The sequence below is a fragment of the Scyliorhinus canicula genome, chromosome 10 (genome assembly GCF_902713615.1).
Source record: "Scyliorhinus canicula chromosome 10, sScyCan1.1, whole genome shotgun sequence".
Taxonomy (NCBI): Eukaryota; Metazoa; Chordata; class Chondrichthyes; order Carcharhiniformes; family Scyliorhinidae; genus Scyliorhinus; species Scyliorhinus canicula.
Window position 1 is genome coordinate 382,148 of NC_052155.1, and position 17,679 is coordinate 399,826.

General features: G+C 53.6%; 1 protein-coding gene across 1 annotated transcript in view; it reads right to left on the reverse strand.

The window, feature by feature from the left end:
• scospondin (subcommissural organ spondin) overlaps positions 1 to 17,679 on the reverse strand; it is a 443,172-nt gene that overhangs the window by 348,719 nt on the left and 76,774 nt on the right. Inside the window, exon 15 of the mRNA XM_038810430.1 lies at positions 13,685 to 13,827. Coding sequence (XP_038666358.1) covers positions 13,685 to 13,827 — 143 coding nt within the window. The remainder of the gene's footprint in view (positions 1 to 13,684; positions 13,828 to 17,679) is intronic.

Consider the following 17,679-nt stretch of genomic DNA (forward strand, 5'->3'; position numbering starts at 1 on the left):
TATCCCGAAATCCGACAGCAGGACTCCATCCTGTTGATTCCCTTATTTCTTTTGCTGTTATTATTTTTGATTAATGGACATGTGTCTAAATCCGGGGGGGGCTCTGTCTGAGAGGGGGGGCTCTGTCTGAGAGGGGGGATCTGTCTGAGAGGGGGGGTCTGTCTGAGAGGGGGGGATCGGAGAGGGGGGGATCGGAGAGGGGGCTCTTTCTGAGAGGGGGGGGCTCTGTCTGAGAGGGGGGCTCTGTCTGAGAGGGGGGGCTCTGTCTGAGAGGGGGGGCTCTGTCTGAGAGGGGGGGCTCTGTCTGAGAGGGGGGGGTCTGTCTGAGAGGGGGGTCTGTCTGAGAGGGGGGGCTCTGTCTGAGAGGGGGGATCGGAGGGGGGGCTCTGTCTGAGAGGGTGGGCTCTGTCAGAGAGGGGGGGGCTCTGTCTGAGAGGGGGGGCTCTGTCTGAGGGGGGGGGCTCTGTCTGAGAGGGGGATCGGAGGGGGGGCTCTGTCTGAGAGGGGGGCTCTGTCTGAGAGGGGGGGGCTCTGTCTGAGAGGGGGGGGCTCTGTCTGAGAGGGGGGGGCTCTGTCTGAGAGGGGGGGCTCTGTCTGAGAGGGGGGGCTCTGTCTGAGAGGGGGGGCTCTGTCTGAGAGGGGGGGCTCTGTCTGAGAGGGGGGGCTCTGTCTGAGAGGGGGGCTCTGTCTGAGAGGGGGGGCTCTGTCTGAGAGGGGGGGCTCTGTCTGAGAGGGGGGGCTCTGTCTGAGAGGGGGGCTCTGTCTGAGAGGGGGGGCTCTGTCTGAGAGGGGGGGCTCTGTCTGAGAGGGGGGGCTCTGTCTGAGAGGGGGGGCTCTGTCAGAGGGGGCGGCTCTGTCTGAGAGGGGGCGGCTCTGTCTGAGAGGGGGGGCTCTGTCTGAGAGGGGGGGCTCTGTCTGAGAGGGGGGGCTCTGTCTGAGAGGGGGGGCTCTGTCTGAGAGGGGGGGCTCTGTCTGAGAGGGGGGGCTCTGTCTGAGAGGGGGGGCTCTGTCTGAGGGGGGGGGCTGTCTGAGAGGGGGGGATCGGTTCAATTGGTTTTTCCGGTGGCCAATCAATTGGTCAAAAGGCCGTTTTCTGCCTGGTGGGATGGTTTCCTGGACCTCAGGAAAGCAGAGTTTGAAAGTTGGACACACAGAGGAAGGACCTGCTCTCTCTCTCCCTCTCGTGCTCTCTCTCTCCCTCTCGTGCTTTCTCCAGAAAAGCTGGTGTATTTCTGAAACTACAGAGACCTGAATGAGTCTGCGGTAAAATCCATTACGGACTGAAACCTGGATCGAAGAGCCTGGATTGAGGGACAGTGAGGGGGAAACAACCATCTGAAACCGACTTTTACTATCTACGCCCCCTTCTCCCCCTCGGTGTTTGTTTGTCTTGTGTGTGTGTATTGATGGTGGGGGCAGGTTAAAGTGGGGGATTGGGAATTAGATAATAGTTAACCAGTTGTGTTTGCTGCACTTTTCCTCACAGTCCTTGTTATTAATAAACAGTAATTGTGTTTGAATTTACAAACCTGGTGACTGTAATTAGCAAAAAGGCCAAGGACTTTGGGAATTTGGGAAAGTCTAATTGGTTAATTCACTTGTGTTGTGACTCCAGGTCAAAAGGGGCGGGAAGTGAATACAGCCAGCCCAGGGTGTCTCAATCCACCCTCTCCCTTATCCCCAAATCCCACCCACCCTTTCCCAAATCCCACCCACCCTCTCCCATATCCCCGAATCCCACCCACCCTCTCCCATATCCCCGAATCCCACCCACCCTCTCCCATATCCCCGAATCCCACCCACCCTCTCCCAAATCCCCGAATCCCACCCACCCTCTCCCATATCCCACCCACCCTCTCCCAAATCCCCAAATCCCACCCACCCTCTCCCAAATCCCCAAATCCCACCCACCCTCTCCCAAATCCCCAAATCCCACCCACCCTCTCCCAAATCCCCAAATCCCACCCACCCTCTCCCATATCCCCGAATCCCAAAACCCCAAATCCCATATCCCCAAATCCCACCCACCCTCTCCCATATCCCCGAATCCCACCCACCCTTTCCCAAATCCCACCCACCCTCTCCCATATCCCCGAATCCCACCCACCCTCTCCCAAATCCCCAAATCCCACCCACCCTCTCCCAAATCCCCAAATCCCACCCACCGTCTCCCATATCCCCGAATCCCACCCACCCTCTCCCATATCCTCGAATCCCACCCACCGTCTCCAAAATCCCCAAATCCCACCCACCCTCTCCCAAATCCCCGAATCCCACCCACCCTCTCCAAAATCCCCAAATCCCACCCACCCTCTCCCATATCCCCGAATCCCACCCACCCTCTCCAAAATCCCCAAATCCCACCCACCCTCTCCCAAATCCCCGAATCCCACCCACCCTTTCTCAAATCCCCAAATCCCACCCACCCTCTCCAAAATCCCCAAATCCCACCCACCCTCTCCCAAATCCCCGAATCCCACCCACCCTCTCCCAAATCCCCGAATCCCACCCACCCTCTCCCATATACTCGAATCCCACCCACCCTCTCCCATATCCCCAAATCCCACCCACCCTCTCCCATATCCCCAAATCCCACCCACCCTCTCCCATATCCCCAAATCCCACCCACCCTCTCCCATATCCCCGAATCCCACCCACCCTCTCCCTTATCCACGAATCCCACCCACCGTCTCCCATATCCCCAAATCCCACCCACCCTCTCCCATATCCCCGAATCCCACCCACCCTCTCCCAAATCCCCAAATCCCACCCACCCTCTCCCAAATCCCCAAATCCCACCCACCGTCTCCCAGATCCCCGAATCCCACCCACCCTCTCCCATATCCCCAAATCCCACCCACCCTCTCCCATATCCCCGAATCCCACCCACCGTCTCCCATATCCCCAAATCCCACCCACCCTCTCCCATATCCCCGAATCCCACCCACCCTTTCTCAAATCCCCAAATCCCACCCACCCTCTCCCATATCCCCAAATCCCACCCACCCTCTCCCAAATCCCCAAATCCCACCCACCCTCTCCCAAATCCCCAAATCCCACCCACCCTCTCCCAAATCCCCGAATCCCACCCACCCTCTCCCATATCCTCAAATCCCACCCACCCTCTCCCAAATCCCCAAATCCCACCCACCCTCTCCCAAATCCCCGAATCCCACCCACCCTCTCCCATATCCCCAAATCCCACCCACCCTCTCCCATATCCCCAAATCCCACCCACCCTCTCCCAAATCCCCAAATCCCACCCACCCTCTCCCATATCCTCAAATCCCACCCACCCTCTCCCAAATCCCCAAATCCCATATCCCCAAATCCCACCCACCCTCTCCCAAATCCCCAAATCCCACCCACTCTCTCCCATATCCCCGAATCCCACCCACCCTCTCCAAAATCCCCAAATCCCACCCACCCTCTCCCAAATCCCCGAATCCCACCCACCCTCTCCCAAATCCCCGAATCCCACCCACCCTCTCCCATATCCCCAAATCCCACCCACCCTCTCCCATATCCCCAAATCCCACCCACCCTCTCCCAAATCCCCGAATCCCACCCACCCTCTCCCATATCCCCAAATCCCACCCACCCTCTCCCATATCGCCAAATCCCACCCACCCTCTCCCATATCCCCAAATCCCACCCACCCTCTCCCTTATCCTCAAATCCTATCCACCCTCTCCCATATCCTCAAATCCCATCCACCCTCTCCCTTATCCTCAAATCCCACCCACCCTCTCCCATTTTGATTGGTGGAGTAGTGGATGAGGTGGAGGGCTGTTGTAGGCTGCAAAGAGACATTGATAGGATGCAGAGCTGGGCCGAAAAATGGCAGATAGAGTTTAACCCTGATAAGTGTCAGGTGATTCATTTTGGTATAAAAAATTTGAATACAGATTACAGGGTCAACGGCAGGGTTCTGAGGAATGTGGAAGAACAGAGAGATCTTGGGGTTCATGTCCACAGATCTCTGAAAGTTGCCACTCAAGTGGATAGAGCCGTGAAGAAGGCTTATAGTGCGTTAGCGTTTATTAACAGGGGGCTTGAGTTTAAGAGCCGCAGGGTTATGCTGCAACTATACATGACCCTGGTGAGACCACATTTGGAGTATTGTGTGCAGTTCTGGTCACCTCACTATAGGAAGGATGTGGAAGCATTGGAAAGGGTGCAAAGGAGATTTACCAGGATGCTGCCTGGTTTGCAGGATAGGTCTTATGAGGAGAGGTTGAGGGAGCTAGGGCTTTTCTCTTTGGAGCGGAGGAGGATGAGAGGCGACTTAATAGAGGTTTATAAGATGATGAGGGGGATAGATAGAGTGGACGTTCAGAGATTATTCCCTTGGGTGGATGTAGCTGTTACAATGGGGCATAACTATAAGGTTCAGGGTGGGAGATATAGGAGGGATGTCCGAGGTAGGTTCTTTACTCAGAGAGTGGTTAGGGTGTGGAATGGACTGCCTGCTGTGATAGTGGAGCCGGACACTTTAGGAACTTTCAAGCGATTATTGGATAGGCACATGGAGCCCACCAGAATGACAGGGAGTGGGATAGCTTGATCTTGGTTTCGGACAATGCCCGGCACAACATCGAGGGCCGAAGGGCCTGTTCTGTGCTGCACTGTTCTATGTTCTATATCCCCAAATCCCACCCACCATCTCCCATATCCCCGAATCCCACACACTCCCAGGGTGAATCTGTGGAACTCTTTGCCGCAGAAGGCTGTGGAGGCCAAATCACTGAGTGTCTTTAAGACAGAGATAGATAGGTTCCTGATTAATAAGGGGATCGGGGTTATGGGGAGAAGGCAGGAGAATGGGGATGAGAAAAATATCAGCAATGATTTAATGGCAGAGCAGACTCGATGGGCCGAGTGGCCTAATTCTGCTCCTATTTTCAAGTTTCTATATTTAATGTGTTGGTGCAGCCCCGATGGGCCAAAGGGCCTCTCCCCCACCCCCCCCCCCCCCCAGCATAATTCAGGGATTCTGTGAGTCTGGGGTCAGGGATATGGGGAGATTGTGCTGGGATTGTGGGATTTGGGCAGCACGGTAGCATTGTGGATAGCACAATCGCTTCAGGGTCCCAGGTTCGATTCCGGCTTGGGTCACTGTCTGTGCGGAGTCTGCACATCCTCCCCGTGTGTGCGTGGGTTTCCTCCGGGTGCTCCGGTTTCCTCCCACAGTCCAAAGATGTGCAGGTTAGGTGGATTGGCCATGATAAATTGCCCTTAGTGTCCAAAATTGCCCTTAGTGTTGGGTGGGGTTACTGGGTTATGGGGATAGGGTTGAGGTGTTGACCTTGGGTAGGGTGCTCTTTCCAAGAGCCGGTGCAGACTCGATGGGCCGAATGGCCTCCTTCTGCACTGTAAATTCTATGATATGGGGAGTTTGTGCTGGGATTCACGGATATGGGGAGATTGTGCTGGGATTGTGGGATATGGGGAGATTGTGGTTGGATTCAGGGATATGGGGAGATTGTGCTGGGATTCAGGGATATGGGGAAATTGTGAAGGGATTCAGGAATATGGGGAGATTGTCCTGGGATTCAGGGATATGGGGAGATTGTGCTGGGATTGTGGGATATGGGGAGATTGTGCTGGGATTGTGGGATATGGGGAGACTGTGCTGGGATTCAGGGATATGGGGAGATTGTGCTGGGATTCAGGAATATGGGGAGATTGTGCTGGGATTCAGGGATATGGGGAGATTGTGCTGGGATTGTTGGATATGGGGAGATTGTGCTGGGATTCAGGGAAATAGGGAGATTGTGCTGGGATTTTGGGATATGGGGAGACTGTGCTGGGATTCAGGGATATGGGGAGATTGTGCTGGGATTCAGGGATATGGGGAGATTGTGCTGGGATTCACGGATATGGGGAGATTGTGCTGGGATTCAGGATATAGAGAGATTGTGCTGGGATTGTAGGATATGGGGAGATTATGGGATATTGGGAGTTTGTGCTGGGATTGTGGATTATGGGGAGATTGTGCTGGGATTCAGGATATGGGGAGATTGTGCTGGGATTGTGCGATATGGGGAGATTGTGCTGGGATTCAGGGACATGGGGAGATTGTGCTGGGATTCAGGGACATGGGGAGATTGTGCTGGGTTTGTGGGATATGGGGAGATTGTGGGATATTGGGAGATTGTGCTGGGATTCAGGGATATGGGGAGATTGTGCTGGGATTCAGGGATATGGGGAGATTGTGCTGGGATTCAGGGATATGGGGAGATTGTGCTGGGATTGTGGGATATGGGGAGATTGTGCTGGGATTGTGGGATATTGGGAGATTGTGCTGGGATTCAGGATATGGGGAGATTGTGCTGGGATTGTGTGATATGGGGAGATTGTGCTGGGATTCAGGGATATGGGGAGATTGTGCTGGGATTCAGGATATGGGGAGATTGTGCTGGGATTGTGGGATATGGGGAGATTGTGGTTCGATTCAGGGATATGGGGAGATTGTGCTGGGATTCAGGGATATGGGAAGGTTGTGCTGGGATTGTGGGATATGGGGAGATTGTGCTGGGATTGTGGGATATGGGGAGGTTGTTCTGGGATTGTGGGATATGGGGAGATTGTGGTGGGATTGTGGGATATTGGGAGATTGTGCTTGGATGCAGGATATGGGGAGGTTGTGCTGGGATTGTGGGATATGGGGAGATTGTGGTTGGATTCAGGGATATGGGGAGATTGTGCTGGGATTGTGGGATATGGGGAGATTGTGCTGGGATTGTGGGATATGGGGAGATTGTGCTGGGATTGTGGGATATGGGGAGATTGTGCTGGGATTCAGGGATATGGGGAGATTGTGCAGGGACTGTGTGATATGGGGAGATTGTGCTGGGATTGTGGGATATGGGGAGATTGTGCTGGGATTGTGGGATATGGGGAGATTGTGCTGGGATTCAGGATATGAGGAGATTGTGCTGGGATTTTGGGATATGGGGAGATTGTGCTGGGATTGTGGGATATGGGGAGATTGTGCTAGGATTCAGGATATGGGGAGATTGTGCTGGGATTGTGCGATATGGGGAGACTGCGCTGGGATTCAGGGATATGGGGAGATTGTGCTGGGATTGTGGGATATGGGGAGATTGTGCTGGGATTCAGGGATATGGGGAGATTGTGCAGGGACTGTGTGATATGGGGAGATTGTGCTGGGATTGTGGGATATGGGGAGATTGTGCTGGGATTGTGGGATATGGGGAGATTGTGCTGGGATTCAGGATATGAGGAGATTGTGCTGGGATTTTGGGATATGGGGAGATTGTGCTGGGATTGTGGGATATGGGGAGATTGTGCTAGGATTCAGGATATAGAACATAGAACATAGAACATAGAACGATACAGCGCAGTACAGGCCCTTCGGCCCTCGATGTTGCACCGACATGGAAAAAATCTAAAGGCCATCTAACCTACACTATGCCCTTATCATCCATATGCTTATCCAATAAATTTTTAAATGCCCTCAATGTTGGCATGTTCACTACTGTTGCAGGTAGGGCATTCCACGGCCTCACCACTCTTTGCGTAAAAAACCCACCTCTGACCTCTGTCCTATATCTATTACCCTTCAATTTAAGGCTATGTCCCCTCGTGCTAGCCACCTCCATCCGCGGGAGAAGGCTCTCGCTGTCCACCCTATCTAACCCTCTGATCATTTTGTATGCCTCTATTAAGTCACCTCTTAACCTTCTTCTCTCTAACGAAAACAACCTCAAGTTCATCAGCCTTTCCTCATAAGATTTTCCCTCCATACCAGGCAACATCCTGGTAAATCTCCTCTGCACCCGTTCCAAAGCTTCCACGTCCTTCCTATAATGAGGCGACCAGAACTGTACGCAATACTCCAAATGCGGCCGTACTAGAGTTTTGTACAACTGCAACATGACCTCATGGCTCCGGAACTCAATCCCTCTACCAATAAAGGCCAACACACCATAGGCCTTCTTCACAACCCTATCAACCTGGGTGGCAACTTTCAGGGATCTATGTACATGGACACCGAGATCCCTCTGCTCATCCACACTACCAAGAATTTTACCATTAGCCAAATATTCCGCATTTCTGTTATTCTTTCCAAAGTGAATCACCTCACACTTCTCCACATTAAACTCCATTTGCCACCTCTCAGCCCAGCTCTGCAGCCTATCTATGTCTCTCTGTAACCTGCAACATCCTTCCGCACTGTCTACAACTCCACCGACTTTAGTGTCGTCTGCAAATTTACTCACCCATCCTTCTGCGCCCTCCTCTAGGTCATTTATAAAAATGACAAACAGCAACGGCCCCAGAACAGATCCTTGTGGTACGCCACTCGTAACTGAACTCCATTCTGAACATTTCCCATCAACTACCACTCTCTGTCTTCTTTCAACTAGCCAATTTCTGATCCACATCTCTAAATCACCCTCAATCCCCAGCCTCCGTATTTTCTGCAATAGACGACCGTGGGGAACCTTATCAAACGCTTTACTGAAATCCATATACACCACATCAACTGCTCTACCCTCGTCTACCTGTTCAGTCACCTTCTCAAAGAACTCGATAAGGTTTGTGAGGCATGACCTACCCTTCACAAAACCATGCTGACTGTCCCTAATCATATTATTCCTATCTAGATGATTATAAATCGTATCTTTTATAATCCTCTCCAAGACTTTACCCACCACAGACGTTAGGCTCACCGGCCTATAGTTACCGGGGTTATCTCTACTCCCCTTCTTGAACAAAGGGACCACATTTGCTATCCTCCAGTCCTCTGGCACTATTCCTGTAGCCAATGATGACCTAAAAATCAAAGCCAAAGGCTCAGCAATCTCTTCCCTGGCTTCCCAGAGAATCCTAGGATAAATCCCATCCGGCCCCGGGGACTTATCTATTTTCACCTTGTCCAGAATTGCCAACACTTCTTCCCTACGCACCTCAATGCCATCTATTCTAATAGCCTGGGTCTCAGCATTCTCCTCCACAATATTATCTTTTTCTTGAGTGAATACTGACGAAAAGTATTCATTTAGTATCTCGCTTATCTCCTCAGCCTCCACACACAACTTCCCACCACTGTCCTTGACTGGCCCTACTCTTACCCTAGTCATTCTTTTATTCCTGACATACCTATAGAAAGCTTTTGGGTTTTCCTTGATCCTACCTGCCAAAGACTTCTCATGTCCCCTCCTTGCTCGTCTCAGCTCTCTCTTTAGATCCTTCCTCGCTTCCTTGTAAATATCAAGCGCCCCAACTGAAACTTCACACCTCATCTTTACATAGGCCTCCTTCTTCCTCTTAACAAGAGATTCCACTTCTTTGGTAAACCACGGTTCCCTCGCTCGACCCCTTCCTCCCTGCCTGACTGGTACGTACTTATCAAGAACATGCAATAGCTGTTCCTTGAACAAACTCCACATATCCAGTGTGCCCAACCCTTGCAGCCTACTTCTCCAACCAACACATCCTAAGTCATGTCTAATGGCATCATAATTGCCCTTCCCCCAGCTATAACTCTTGCCCTGCGGGGTATACTTATCCCTTTCCATCACTAACGTAAAGGTCACCGAATTGTGGTCACTGTTTCCAAAGTGCTCACCTACCTCCAGATCTAACACCTGGCCTGGTTCATTACCCAAAACCAAATCCAATGTGGCCTCGCCTCTTGTTGGCCTGTCAACATATTGTGTCAGGAAACCCTCCTGCACACATTGTACAAAGAATGACCCATCTAATGTACTCGAACTATATCTTTTCCAGTCAATATTTGGAAAGTTAAAGTCTCCCATAACAACTACCCTGTTACTTTCGCTCTTTTCCAGAATCATCTTCGCCATCCTTTCCTCTACATCCCTAGAACTATTAGGTGGCCTATAGAAAACTCCCAACAGGGTGACCTCTCCTTTCCTGTTTCTAACCTCAGCCCATACTACCTCAGAAGAAGAGTCCCCATCTAGCATCCTTTCCGCCACCGTAATACTGTCCTTGACTAGCAGCGCCACACCTCCCCCTCTTTTGCCCCCTTCTCTGAACTTACTAAAACACCTAAACCCCGGAACCTGCAACAACCATTCCTGTCCCTGCTCTATCCATGTCTCTGAAATGGCCACAACATCGAAGTCCCAGGTACCAACCCATGCTGCCAGTTCCCCTACCTTATTTCGTATACTCCTGGCATTGAAGTAGACACACTTCAAACCACCTACCTGAACACTGGCACCCTCCTGCGAAGTCAAATCTGTGCTCCTGACCTCTATACTCTCAATCTCCCGTACCCTAAAACTACAATCCAGGTTCCCATGCCCCTGCTGAATTAGTTTAAACCCCCCCAAAGAGCACTAACAAATCTCCCCCCCAGGATATTGGTGCCCCTCAGGTTCAGATGTAGACCATCCTGTCTATAGAGGTCCCACCTTCCCCAGAAAGAGCCCCAGTTATCCAGAAATCTGAATCCCTCCCGCCTGCACCATCCCTGTAGCCACGTGTTTAATTGCTCTCTCTCCCTATTCCTCATCTCACTATCACGTGGCACGGGCAACAACCCAGAGATAACAACTCTGTTTGTTCTCGCTCTGAGCTTCCATCCTAGCTCCCTAAAGGCCTGCCTGACATCCTTGTCCCCTTTCCTACCTATGTCGTTAGTGCCAATGTGGACTACGACTTGGGGCTGCTCTCCCCTCCCCCTTAAGGACCCGGAAAACACGATCCGAGACATCACGTACCCTTGCACCTGGGAGGCAACATACCAAACGCGAGTCTCTGTCGCTCCCACAAAATCTCCTATCTGTGCCCCTGACTATTGAGTCCCCAATTACTAATGTTCTACTCCTTTCCCCCCTTCCCTTCTGAGCAACAGGGACAGACTCCGTGCCAGAGGCCCGTATCCCATGGCTTACCCCTGGTAAGTCGTCACCCCCACAAGTATCCAAAACGGTATACTTGTTACTCAGGGGAACGACCGCAGGGGGTCCCTGCACTGACTGCTTCTTCCCAGTCCCTCTTACAGTTACCCATCTATCTCCAGTCTTTGGTGTAACTATTTCCCTGAAGCTCCTATCTATGACCCCCTCTGCCTCCCGAATGATCCGAAGTTCATCCAGCTCAAGCTCCAGGTCCCTAACACGGTTTTTGAGGAGCTTATGGGGAGATTGTGCTGGGATTGTGCGATATGGGGAGACTGCGCTGGGATTCAGGGATATGGGGAGATTGTGCTGGGATTCAGGGATATGGGGAGATTGTTCTGGGATTCAGGATATAGAGAGATTGTGCTGGGATTGTAGGATATGGGGAGATTGTGGGATATTGGGAGCTTGTGCTGGGATTGTGGATTATGGGGCGATTGTGCTGGGATTCAGGATATGGGGAGATTGTGTTGGGATTGTGCGATATGGGGAGATTGTGCTGGGATTCAGGGACATGGGGAGATTGTGCTGGGATTCAGGATATGGGGAGATTGTTCTGGGATTGTGGGATATGGGGAGATTGTGGTGGGATTGTGGGATATTGGGAGATTGTGCTTGGATACAGGATATGGGGAGGTTGTGCTGGGATTGTGGGATATGGGGAGATTGTGCTGGGATTCAGGGATATGGGGAGATTGTGCAGGGACTGTGTGATATGGGGAGATTGTGCTGGGATTGTGGGATATGGGGAGATTGTGCTGGGATTGTGGGATATGGGGAGATTGTGCTGGGATTCAGGATATGAGGAGATTGTGCTGGGATTTTGGGATATGGGGAGATTGTGCTGGGATTGTGGGATATGGGGAGATTGTGCTAGGATTCAGGATATGGGGAGATTGTGCTGGGATTGTGCGATATGGGGAGACTGCGCTGGGATTCAGGGATATGGGGAGATTGTGCTGGGATTCAGGGATATGGGGAGATTGTTCTGGGATTCAGGATATAGAGAGATTGTGCTGGGATTGTAGGATATGGGGAGATTGTGGGATATTGGGAGCTTGTGCTGGGATTGTGGATTATGGGGCGATTGTGCTGGGATTCAGGATATGGGGAGATTGTGCTGGGATTGTGCGATATGGGGAGATTGTGCTGGGATTCAGGGACATGGGGAGATTGTGCTGGGATTCAGGATATGGGGAGATTGTTCTGGGATTGTGGGATATGGGGAGATTGTGGTGGGATTGTGGGATATTGGGAGATTGTGCTTGGATACAGGATATGGGGAGGTTGTGCTGGGATTGTGGGATATGGGGAGATTGTGGTTGGATTCAGGGATATGGGGAGATTGTGCTGGGATTCAGGGATATGGGGAGATTGTGCTGGGATTCAGGGATATGGGGAGATTGTGCAGGGATTGTGCGATATGGGGAGATTGTGCTGGGATTGTGGGATATGGGGAGATTGTGCTGGGATTGTGGGATATGGGGAGATTGTGCTGGGATTCAGGGATATGGGGAGATTGTGGTTGGATTCAGGGAAATGGGGAGATTGTGCTGGGATTCAGGGATATGGGGAGATTGTGCAGGGATTGTGCGATATGGGGAGATTGTGCTGGGATTGTGGGATATGGGGAGATTGTGCTGGGATTGTGGGATATGGGGAGATTGTGCTGGGATTCAGGGATATGGGGAGATTGTGCTGGGATTCAGGGATATGGGGAGATTGTGGTTGGATTCAGGGAAATGGGGAGATTGTGCTGGGATTCAGGGATATGGGGAGATTGTGCTGGGATTGTGGGATATGGGGAGATTGTGCTGGGATTGTGGGATATGGGGAGATTGTGCTGGGATTGTGGGGTATGGGGAGATTGTGCTATACAACTCCAACAGGACCTCCCTGCTTTTGTAATCTGTGCTCAGATTGGTAAACCTGAAGATTCACCTGAGGAAGGAGCAGTGCTTCGAAATCTAGTGATTCAAAACAAACTTTAACCTGGTGTTGTGAGACTTCTTACTGTGCTCACCCCAGTCCAACGCCGGCATCTCCACACCAATTCAGGGAGAGGGAGTGCGAGAGTGCGTGAGAGAGCAGTGAGCAGTGTGTGAGAGAGAGGGAGCACGAGAGAGAGGGAGCGCGAGAGAGAGGGAGCGTGAGGGAGAGGGAGCGTGAGGGAGAGGGAGAGCGTGAGAGAGATCGAGAGAGAGAGGGAGCGTGAGAGAGAGGGACCATGAGAGAGAGGGAGAGTGAGGGAGAGGGAGAGCGTGAGAGAGATCGAGAGAGAGAGGGAGCGTGAGAGAGAGGGACCATGAGAGAGAGGGAGAGTGAGGGAGAGGGAGAGCGTGAGAGAGATCGAGAGAGAGAGAGAGAGGGAGCGTGAGAGAGAGGGACCATGAGAGAGGGAGAGTGAGGGAGAGGGAGAGCGTGAGAGAGATCGAGAGAGAGAGAGAGAGGGAGCGAGAGAGAGAGGGAGCGTGAGGGAGAGCGAGAAGGAGCGTGAGGGAGAGGGAGGTGGAGAGAGGGAGCGTGAGGGAGAGGGAGGTGGAGAGAGGGAGCGTGAGAGAGAGGGAGGTGGAGAGAGGGAGCGTGAGGGAGATGGAGAGAGAGGGAGGTGGAGAGAGGGAGCGTGAGAGAGAGAGAATCAGTGAATGAGAGGCATTAGGCCAAATCATAGCCCTGGAAGAAGTTAATGGCGCAGGATAGGAGCAGAGACAGATCAAAGCCCAGAATCTTGGTCAATCGGTGTGTGCTGAGTGCGTGGACACTCTGACCATTACACTGACCTGTAACACCAGCCCGTCAGGGCAGTAACAGCCGGGTCTGCAGCCCCGACTCTCCTCCTCGCTGCTGATCTCTGAACATGTCCCGGCCTCATGGAGACAGTCTTTCCACATGGTACCAGGGGCACAGTTTGATGGAGCTTCGCCTGTCACACCCCATAACACAGAGGAGACTGGTTATACCGGAACCGCACAGCCAACACACAGACATCACCCCACCCTCACCCCACCCACCCTCACCCCACCACCCATCCACACACCCACCCCACCCACCCTCACCCCGCCACCCATCCACACTCACCCTCACCCACCCTCACACACCCACCCTCACCCCGCCACCCATCCACACCCTCACCCCACCCACCCTCACCCCGCCACCCATCCACACCCTCACCCCACCCACCCTCACCCCGCCACCCATCCACACACTCACCCCACCCACCCTCACCCCACCATCCATCCACACACTCACCCTCACATTCACCCACCCTCACCTCGCCACCCATCCACACTCACCCTCACCCACCCTCACACACCCACCCTCACCCCACCCACCCTCACCCCGCCACCCATCCACACTCACCCTCACCCACCCCCACACACCCACCCTCACACACCCACCCTCACCCCACCCACCCTCACCCCGCCACCCATCCACACTCACCCTCACCCACCCCCACACACCCACCCTCACACACCCACCCTCACCCACCCCCACACACCCACCCTCACCCACCCCCACACACCCACCCTCACACACCCACCCTCACCCCACCCACCCTCACCCCGCCACCCATCCACACTCACCCTCACCCACCCTCACACACCCACCCTCACACACCCACCCTCACCCCGCCACCCATCCACACACTCACCCTCACCCACCCTCACCCCACCCACCCTCACCCTGCCACCCATCCACACACTCACCCTCACCCACCCTCACCCCGCTACCCATCCACACTCACCCTCACCCACCCTCACACACCCACCCTCACCCCACCCACCCTCACCCTCATCCCCACCCTCACCCCCACCCACACACTCCTCACCCCCACCCACACACTCACATAGAACATAGAACAGTACAGCACAGAACAGGCCCTTCGGCCCTCGATGTTGTGCCGAACAATGATCACCCTCCTTTAAACCCACGTAACCCGTATACCCGTAACCCAACAATCCCCCCATTAACCTTACACTACGAGCAATTTAGCATGGCCAATCCACCTAACCCGTACATCTTTGGACTGTGGGAGGAAACCGGAGCACCCGGAGGAAACCCACGCACACACAGGGAGGACGTGCAGACTCCACACAGACAGTGACCCAGCCGGGAATCGAACCTGGGACCCTGGAGCTGTGAAGCATTGATGCTAACCACCATGCTACCGTGAGGCCCCACCCACCCTCACCCCACCCATCCACCCACTCACCCTCACCCCATCCACCCTCACCCTCATCCCCACCCACACACACCCCCACCCTCACCCTACCCACCCTCACCTCACCCTACCCACCCTCACCCCGCCACCCATCCACCCTCACCCTCATTCACATCCTCACCCCACCCACCCTCTCCCTCATCCCCACCCACACTCACCCCCACCCTCAACCACCCTCACCCCACCCACCCTCACCCCACCACCCACCCACCCTCACCCACCCTCACCCCACCCACCCTCACCCACCCTCACACACACCCTCACCCCACCCACCCTCTCCCTCATCCCCACCCACACACTCACCCCACCCACCCACCCTCACCCACCCTCACACACACACCCTCACCCCCACCCACACACTCACCCCCACCCTCACCCCATCCACCCATCCACACACTCACCCTCCCTCACCCACCCACCCACACACTCACCCCCACCCCCACCCACCCACATCCCCACCAATCCTCACCCCCACCCTCACCCACCCTCACCCCCACCCACCCACCCCCCCACCAATCCTCACCCCCACCCACACACCCACCCCGTATCCCCACACAGTCTGTCCAGGTGGGTTTCCTGTTGCTGTTTATGCATTTCGATCTGAATGTGTTTCTCAGGATAACAATTCTCAATGTGCTGACTGTGTTGTTGGGTCGAAAGTGGCTGCATTCGAGGCAGCTCTGACCTGGACACTGGTTTTTTTACCCTTTCCTCTGGTTTTTGAAGGGTGTTGGGATGATGATTTAAATAATTTGATGGATAAGACTCCCATATTGTGGAAATTCCGGCAAAATCAAGCTCGAAGAATCCGGCAAAGGGCGAGTCTGCATCTGATTCAGAAACCTCTCCAGACTCGTCAATGGCAGGGTAACTGCTGAAGCAAAGGTTATCTCGTTGATGACTGAGATGCTGACAGACATCTTTGGTGATGAATTCAAAAACACAACGACAGGCTGTCTCTGAGGATCCATCATTCAATCGAGGAGGCCCGAGCTCCTCTTCGATCAGCTCTGGCAAAGACGGAGGAAGTGGTAAAGGCTCATGGCGCAGCGCCATGAGGTGTGGAGGCAGCTCCTTCGATGCAGGCCAATCGGATTTTCTCCTGGGAGGCAGAGACGTCAATGCTGCCCGGGAATAAAACCTCTCCGTGTCAAGCTGGGTGACTTGGAGAATCGCTCCAGGGGGCAGAACCTCAGAGTTGTGGGGCTGCCGGAGGGAGTGGGGGTCCTGAAACCCACTGAGGTGGGGGAGGGTGCACAGTTGTCCCCTGCTGAGCTGGATTGGGCCCATCGATCGCTCCATCAAAACCCTCGCCCAGGAGACACCACAGGCAATTATGGTAAAGTTACCAGGAGAAGGAACGGGTCCGAAGGTGGGCGAAAGGTCACAACCTCTCTAAGCCCATCATCTAATACTTATACTCAGATAGTGAGTTACAGTTACCCCCACCGCTTCGCCCCCATTATCTAACTACCCCAGCTAACAGGGCAACTACCACCCAGGAAATATCAAAATAAACAACCATAACAGCTAGCCCCCCGCCCACATCCACCTTTAACAAACGAGAGGGAACCCCTCCCCCACCCCCCCATACAGGAACAATAAAATACAAGAAACCCGACCAGCCCCCTCCAATAACAACAAGACCCCCCCACATATTACGAAACACAATTAACTCTCCCCCAGCCCCGCTTCCCTACAAAAACACCACTTCCTCCAGCGCCTCAAAGTACTAGTTTTCTGAGTTTGAATTCACTTGGAGGCGTCCAGAGTAAACCATCCCAACCCAAACTCCACTTTTGAATAACGCTGCGTTGGCCTCGTAAATGCCGCTGTCCTTTTGGAAAGCTCTGCTTCCACATCCTGACAGAACCGAATGGTGTGACCCTCCCACCCGTGATCTGTGCCCCACCTCGGGACTCGTCCCTTCTCCTGGTAGCCATGGAACGGATGATAATTACCGTGGGTTTGGTTGGGGCTCAGGGATTGATGAGGGAGGGGTTTGGGGTTAATGAGAGGTGGGGAGGTGGGGGGGGGGGAAGGATATGGTGACCACAGCTTGTTCTTTGTTCTGTCTTGATGGGGGAGTTGGCGGCCATCTTGGGTGGGCTCGATGCCTGAACGTTTCCAATAGCTGTGGGACCATCCTTTTTTTTATTCATTCATTCATGGGCGTCCCAGCCCATGCCAGGATTTATTGCCCATCCCTAATTGCCCTTGAGGGGCAGTTAAGAGTCAGCTACATTGCTGTGAATCTGGAGTTTTTGACACTCGATGATAATTTGATGGTTGCCATTACTGAATCGGGATTTGAACCTGGGTCCGTAGAGCATTCCTCTGGGTCTCTGGATTACTAGTCCAGTGTCAATACCACTACGCCGCTGCCTCCCCATGTCTTTTGATGGAAATCACTGACTCAGTACGGCGGCGGGTGGGGGGAGGGGAGCCCCCAATCCGGTTGGTCACTCGGACTGTGAGGGGATGGAACGATCCAGTGAAGAGATTGAGGATATTTGCTGAGCTGGAGTTTGAATGCTGATGTGGTGTTTTTGC